At 55.2% G+C, this 7,986-nt stretch overlaps 1 protein-coding gene across 1 annotated transcript; it reads right to left on the bottom strand.

Annotated features, from left to right (window-relative positions):
- Window positions 1–4,179: 4,179 nt before the first annotated feature.
- KCNA5 (potassium voltage-gated channel subfamily A member 5) lies at window positions 4,180–7,770 on the bottom strand. Its single transcript, XM_070371767.1, has one exon. The coding sequence runs from the start codon at window positions 7,538–7,540 to the stop codon at window positions 5,744–5,746; it is 1,797 nt and encodes a 598-aa protein (XP_070227868.1). The 5' UTR covers window positions 7,541–7,770; the 3' UTR covers window positions 4,180–5,743.
- Between the last annotated feature and the right edge of the window lie 216 nt (window positions 7,771–7,986).

Raw genomic sequence — 7,986 nt, 5'->3', positions numbered from 1 at the left:
TTGCTCTTCCTTCTATTTAAAAGTGACTCAGTGCTCAGTGGTGACCTAAATGGGAAAGAAATCTAAAAAAGGGGGGAAGGGTATATGTATACATATAGCTGACTCACTTTGCTATACAACAGAAACTAACACAACATTGTAAAGCGATTATGTGTGTGCTTAGTCGCTCAGTCAAGTCCGACTATGTGAGATGCTATGGACTGTAGCCCACCAGGCTCCTCTGTCCATAGGATTCTCCAGGCAAGAAAACTGGAGTGGGTTGCCATTCCCTGCTCCAAGGGATCTTCCCCACCCAGGGATTGAACCCAGGTCTCCCACATTGCAGGCAGATTCTTTACCAGCTGAGCCACCAGGGAAGCCCATAGCGTGGTGCCTGCCCCTTAGTAAATAATGTTGTCAAATAAAGATTTAACAAATGAATGGAGAGATGAATTAGTGAGCGCTTTAAGGACACTAGATTATAAAGGTTTTTGTTTCCCTCCTGCTTGCTCATGGGCGCTAGGCCATGGCACTCCCACAACTCCATTGCTCACACGGGTTGACATTCACAGCAAATGCAGGTTGAGTGGAGTCAAATCAAATTAGAGGAGACAGATCAGGGTTTAGTGAGCACGGCTGGACACCCAGGAGGCTCCCCACACCTAGCCACCCAGGCAAAATAGATACAAATGAACTGACATGGCAGGAACCTGCCTCGGGAGGTGGGATGGCCATGGGGAGATGGGGCAGGGGCGGCGGGGGTCGGGGGAGGAGGGGAGAGGGGGGAAGTCAGCTTTAATGAGAACAGGGAGCAGACAAATCCAGCCAAGGAGTTGGGGAGACGATTCCAGCTTGGGCTTTATGGTGACCTTGGTTGAGTAAGGAGCCTCTTCCCTCTGGGCCTCAGTCTGCTCATCTATAAAATGATTAGAACCCACCAGATGATCTGTAACATTCCTTCCTGCCAAAACATCGCCTGGTGCAAAGTCTGCATTAGAAGTCACCGGCCAATTAAAAAGGAAACTGGCAAGTGTCTTGCTCTGTCCGGAGGCCTGTGGCTGGAATTGATTCATACGTTTCCCTCCATGCACATCACACGGGTCCTCTCCCCCGCAAACTCAGGCCCATCTCTACAACAGGAAGAGGCAGCTGAAGAGGGCCAAGGCAACGAAGGACTGCCTCAAGGCTCCCAGGGTGATGTCACACCCAGGAAAACACGTAGGGCCAAAGGAGGAGGAGGCTATGCCCTGGCCCCTGGGCCCCCTCCACCAGGTGCAGGGGGAGAAGCCGATGCCCAGACCCCTGGGCAGGATGTCCAGCTTGGCATTTTCTTCCTCCTCCCTAGAAATAAAGCTGTCCCACAGCCACTTAGAGAATCCTAATGTTCACAGGGAGATAGAAATGAGCTCCATCTTTATAACCAAGTCTTCGATGGTCTGGGAAACCCCAGCCTGTGATCCCCTTCTTAAGCCAGGGCTGGCATTTGCAAGAAACGCAAGTTCAGTGAAGGAAAATCAAATCAGGGAGCCAGATCCAGGCTTCACAGCCACGCCTGGATGCCCAGGAGGCGGCCGTGGTGTGACAGATAAATGGTTATGACAGGGAAATACAGCTCTTGAGCTAAGACTGGTTCTAACATTTTTAAATGACTACATGTTCAATGATTATATAAGTATCTACAACAATAGCTTCAATTTTGCCTTTTGGACTACGAAGTTTAAAATAGTCACTATCTGGCTTTTTTCAGAGTTTTTGCCAATCCCTGCTTTAAATAATTGCTGAGTCCTTCTGCCATTGATAAAATCAGGACTCCTACTATGGTCCGCTCCTGGGGAGAGGCAAGTGTGTGCGCATGCTAAGTCATTTCCAGCATGTCCCACTCTTTCCAATCTTACGGACTGTAGCCCGCCAGGTACCTCTGTTCGTGGGATGTCCCAGGCAAGAATACTGGAGAGGATTGCCATGCCCTCCTCCCCTGGGGAGAGGCACCAGCCTGCAACCCTGGACTCCATCCCCACATGACAATGATGTGGACACGGTGGCCATTCTCCAGCTCACTCCTCCCACCCACTTCCCCCAATCCCAATGTCCTTCTCTCTACCCAGCTACCCTTCAAAGTTTCCAGAGGCCTGTCTCTCTCTATTCCTCTTTGGCCCTCCCACTCCTGACCCATCCCACTTCATTTTGGAATCAGTACAAGGCACTTGATCACCCTCTGTCCTGCATGACTTGATCTGTTGAACACTGATTGCCTCTCCAATGGGACTGGAAGCAGATGAAGGCAAGGACAGCATCATAATACACATCCCAGGATGCCCAGCATGCAGAGCAGCTGTAGAGCAGATGTTCGCTGCTGAGGTCAGGCCCAAAGGAGAGCACGCCAGGGTCACACTCAGTGTGCATGGGCTGCCATCTCTGGAGGGGGCCCTCTACACCCAGAGAGACACTTTGCTGTGGCTCCTCCCCGCCAGGAAGTGCTTCCATCATTAACAAGAGAATAAGTCACAGCCTAACCCCACAAGAAGATTTCCCAAGGGCTGGTCTTCTGTTTCATTTTCCCTCCAGGGAGTACTCCAGGCAGGGAAGGTCAGGGAGCTGGGGCTTTAAAGCATAAGACTTTTTCTTTCTGAACCTGTCCTTGATTAGGGTTCACCCAGCATATGGGCAGGAGAAGAAAAAGTAGGTGGTAAAAAAAACCAGGGCCACATGCTCTGCAGGAGAGCAGCTGTCCTTAGATAAAGGCACCACACCGGTCCATCCCTGCTGGGCAGGTGTGTGCCAAGTCGCGTCAGTCATGTCCGACTTTTTGCAACCCTACAGACTGTAGCCCGCCAGGCAACTCTGTCTGTGGGATGCTTCAGGCAAGAATACTGGAGTGGGTTGTTGCCATGCCCTCCTCCAGGGCATCTTCCCTACTCAGGGATTGAACTCGAGTCGCCTTCTCTGGCAGGTGAGTTCTTTACCACTAGCGCCACCTGGGAAGCCTGGAGGCTGCCAAGGCTGGTAGATTCTAAACCCAGGGATGGTTTCCTGCTGTGGGAGCCAAGAAGCAACATCTGAATAAAGGTTTGGCCGGGACTATTAGATCTAATCTCCTCCGGAAGGAAAATCAAGGACGGCAGTGAAGGGGAGGGGGGAGAGAGGACAGGAAGAGCCTCCTTGCCTCAGGTGACCTGGGTAAGACTTGACATTCACACTCCTTTCCTGCCAATCACGTAAACAGAGAAACCACCATGATGGTGGGAGTGAAACTGGGGGACCCATTTCCAGAACCATAGCAACAGGTGCACTGAGAAGACAGAGAGATTGAAATACCTTCACTGCCCTTGGGGGCCCTCCCAGTGCCCCAAGATGGGTACCACTAGCCTCGGGGATGCAACAGGGGACTGAGGTCCCTCTGGAACCACCTGCATCCCCTTCATAAACCTGTGGACAGTGCCCCTCATCCCACACAAAATAGAGACACAACGCTCTCATTCCTGCCCCCTCCATCCCCAAGGTTTTGTATAAGCTTGTACCTTTTACCGGACAATCTAAAGAGCCGTTCAGTCTCTTTGGACCAACACCTGACAGGTACCTGGACTCATCTGAGGCCTGGGTGGCCACAGTTCTCTCTTTGTGGCTCGAGCCTAAAGGAAACGGCCTTCAGGGCAAGGGCGGCGCCTTCTCTTTTATCTTCAAGGGAGAGTGGAACCGAAGGGGTGACCGCATCCCAGCCAGGAAGGGTGCATTAAACCACATCAGTTGGGAAGCCACAGAGGGGTTGGAGGTGAGATGGTGTGGAGGAGAGCTCGGGCAAGAGGCCCCGCTTTTAGGAGGATTGTAAATTACAAATAAACAGCGAGTCCCCACTCGCCCTCCTTGATTTCTGTGTGCAATGTGAAACAACAGAGCCCCAGGCACAGTCCTTCTGCTTCCTTCTCCGATGTGATGTTCACAGTTCCCGGCTGGAAATGACTCCAGGCGGTCACAGACAGGCTTTTACTCCTGCGTGGGCATCTCGTTTAAATCCACAAACCTAAGACATCAATCTCCTAGATCCTCTTCCTCCCCTCCGTCTCCCAAACTTGAATGTGCCCCGCAACTAGCCATCAGGCTCGCTGTGGTCATGGGGGCTATGTGGTTGTGGACCACCAGCCCACCCTGGTGAGGATGCCAAACCACCAGTCTTTGGATTGTTCAGCAGAAAAAAATAAAAACAACAGCAGGAATCAGGAACCCCTGGTGGATAACTAAGCCCAGAGAGACGTTGCAACCAGCGTTACACCTGCTGCGATGTTTTGTCAGTATCATCCGATGACAAGGGAACAAAGGGATTTGTTGTGAATTTAGAGATTACTCAGGGCAAGGTTACAATCTGTAGAAATCAGCCCTTAATGTGGACAAACAAATCCTTCCAGCCTCTCTCTGCCTCCATCTGCTACAAAGGCAATTCATCCTTCTCTGCTTCACCATGGTTTGGCAGGGTGGGAATATAATAATAAGGTGCTGCCTCCTCCCTCTGTGATTTTCCCATCAGGGCTACACTTTTTCGGAGAGGTCTCCTGTTTGGGAGAACCAAGCTTTTTTCTCAGAGCTGAGAATCATGTTCAGTAGGGCTTAAAACCTGCAGACAAAGGCTGGGAAACCCAGCCCCAGGAGACAGCAGCGGGGCTGCAGGCAGGAGGGAGGAGGGGAGGGTCTGGTCATCGTTTGCCTTTTAACTCCATCCACACACCACGCTGACAGCTGGGTCTAAAGCCATCTAGGAGTGTGTGTGTTCTAACCACCTGAGACAAACAGAATCCACCCCTTTGTTTTCAAGGCACAGAGGGGGCCCAGCAAAGAGATGTCAATGATCAAACCATGAACTTTCCAAGCCCTCCTCCACCCCAGTCAAGTTTGCTCTGACTCCAGAACCATAAACAGTGAGGGACAGACTATTTTTTTTTTTTAATTTCCAAAGATACATCAGCTGTGGAAAAACTAACACTTGCCTTAATCGAGTAACATTTTATTTCCTGGGATAAAAATTCAAAAGGATGAATTATCAGAAGTCTTCCTCCTACATTATTAAAATGCTTTTTGAAGAAAGTTACAAGAATTGTTTAAGGCGCACAGAAAAAAGTTAGACTTGCCTTTCTTCCAGAGCATTGCCTGCCTTAGACACGAAGCACCAACACTACATCTCAGCAAAGAGAGGCTTACTGACACAGGAACTAGAACGGCCGGAAGTATCGCAGGAGAACACCACAAAACCCATCTCTTCCATAAATACAACATACGTCTTGAAAATATATCCAAAATATCTCCATCTGAACTGCGGTACAAAAATCCACTCTCCAGCCATAAAAATAATATTTCCCCTTATACACAAATATAATCATCTGTAAAGCAAATCTAGAACACAGAGATGTGAGGAGGGGTTTTACAAAATCCCTGGAGATCTGGGCTATTTAAAGTCATTTTTGTTTGGGTTGTCCCTCTGCTGGGTGTAGGAAACTGGCTACAAAGACGTCCATCTTACAGCGCTCACCATTTCAACAGCTCCTGCGTCATGGAATGTGGTAGTTTTTAAAAATAGGCGACCCTTGGGGTCATGGAAAGAAGAGGAAAAATGAGGGGATCAAGGTGGAGGGGGAGGCAGGAGGGGAGCAGTGAGAGAAGAGGGACAGACCCAGGTACAAGGGTGGGCTTGAAATACTCTGCGGTGTCAAGTAGATCCCCAGGGTCAGAAGGCCTCTGCTGTCCCCAGCCCGTGGCCAGATGTCTGCCTGGGACCCCCTTACAAATCCGTCTCCCGGCTGGTGTCCAGGCAGAGGGCATACAGCGATCTCCGCAAATCCACATTGCTCTTGGCCTTGAGGTTACACTTCTCCAGGGAGCAACTGCCCCTTCGAGAGCCATCCGCGTTTTCCAAGGACCCTGCCACCTTGCAGAGGGACCCCTTGCTCCAGCTGGCCTTTCGCTGGCCCCCGCCCGCCGATCCAGTCCCCTGGCTCTGACTGCCCTGTTCTTCCTTAACGGCTGCCGGCTCCTCGTGGTCCGTCTCCCGGTGGTAGAAGTAGTTGAAGTTGGAGACAATGACCGGCACGGGCAGGGCGATGGTGAGGACCCCAGCGATGGCACACAGGGAGCCCACGATCTTGCCCCCCACGGTGACGGGCCTCATGTCCCCATAGCCCACTGTAGTCATGGTGACCACCGCCCACCAGAAGGCATCTGGGATGCTGGAGAAATGGGTCTCCTGGTTGTCAGCCTCTGCGAAGTAGACGGCGCTGGAGAAGAGGATGACCCCAATGAAGAGGAAGAAGATGAGCAGGCCCAGCTCCCGCATGGAGGCCTGCAGCGTCTTGCCCAGGATCTGTAGCCCCTTGGAGTGGCGGGACAACTTGAAGATGCGGAACACGCGGACCAGGCGGATCACTCTGAGGATGGCCAGGGACATGGCCTGCTGCCCGTTCTGGCCGCCCCCGCCCCCCGGCTGCTGCTGCTCCACCAGCTCGGTGCCCAGGGTGATGAAGTAGGGGAAGATGGCCACCACGTCGATGATGTTCATGATGTTCCGAGAGAACTCGGCCTTGCTGGGGCAGGCGAAGAAGCGCACCAGCAGCTCAAAGGTGAACCAGATGACACACGTGGTCTCCACGATGAAGAAGGGGTCAGCGAGGGTCCTGGGCAAGAGAGGCGCCACCGTGGGGCCGGAAGGGGGCGCTGCGGCCCCGCTGCCATTGGGCCCCCTGTGGGGTCCCGGGGGCTGGTGGGGGACCGGGGGATGGCGCAGCAGCTCGCGTTCATCCCGGAACTCGGGCAGCGTCTCCAAGCAGAAGGTGATGATGGAGATGAGGATGACTAGGACCGAGACGATGGCAATGGCCCGTGCAGAGCCCGAGCTCTCCGGGTACTCGAAAATCAGCCACACCTGGCGCTGGAACTCGTTGCGGGGCAGGGGCTTCTCCTCTTCCTTGATGAAGCCCTCGTCCTCCCGGAAGCGCTCCATGGCCTCCTCCCCCAGCTGGTAGAAGCGGATCTCGTCTGCGAACACGTCCAGGGAGACGTTGACTGGCCTGCGAAGCCGGCCCCCCGACTGGTAGTAGTAGAGGATGCCGTCGAAGCTGGGCCGATTGCGGTCGAAGAAGTACTCGTTTCTCAGCGGGTCGAAGTAGCGCAGGCGCTTGGCCGGGTCCCCGAGGAGCGTGTTGGGGAACTGCGCCAGGGTGCCCAGCTGCGTCTCAAAGCGCAGCCCCGAGATGTTGATGAGGACGCGCTGGTGATGGAGGGACCCCGGGCCCAGCACCTGGTCCCCCGCCACGCCCAGGGCGGGGTCGTCTTCTCCGTCCTCTTCCTCCGGAGGCCGCGGGCTAGCCTGGGGCAGCTCCTGGCGCGGTGGTGGCGCCGGCCGGCCTCCCGGGTCCGCGCCCCTCTCCCCGCCGCTGCGCCTCCTGGGCGCCGGCTGCTTGGGTCCATCGCTGAGCGCGGCCGTCGTGGGACAGCGGAGCTGACCCGCCGTGGTCCGGGCCTCCTCTTCTCCCCTGACGGTCATGGCACCGCCGTTCTCCAGGGGCACCAGGGCGATCTCCATGGCCCGGGGGCGGGGGGCATGCTGCGCCCCTGCGGACCGGTTCCCGCGCCCCCCTCACCCCGCAGGGCGCCCCGCGCTGGACTCCTCTCCCGCCGGCGGCCGGCCCCGCTGTGGCTGGCGCGGTCCCCTCGCTGGGTCCTGACGTCAAGAAGCCGCTGCCCTGCGCTCTGCCTTGCTCGGCTCTGGCAGCCCGTTACCAAGCAGCCAAAAGCCGCCTTCCAGCCGAGGCAACCTCCAGCCGCAGGCCCGGCCTCCACCCCGCGTGGCTCCCCGCCTCTACCCTCCCGCCCCCCGCCCTCCCCTTCTCCTCCCGCCTCCCCTCGGGGCACTGAGGCCGCGAGTGTCTCCCCGAGGGCGAGCGCAGCTGGGGCCCCCGGGCGAGGGCGGGAGGAACTGAGCTGGGCGCAGCCTGGGAGGGGAGGGGAGAGGATGGAGGAACAGGTTGT

Source organism: Bos mutus, chromosome 5 (genome assembly GCF_027580195.1).
Source record: "Bos mutus isolate GX-2022 chromosome 5, NWIPB_WYAK_1.1, whole genome shotgun sequence".
Taxonomy (NCBI): Eukaryota; Metazoa; Chordata; class Mammalia; order Artiodactyla; family Bovidae; genus Bos; species Bos mutus.
Note: the sequence above shows the minus strand (reverse complement) of the source record. Positions and strands in the feature narration are given on the sequence as shown.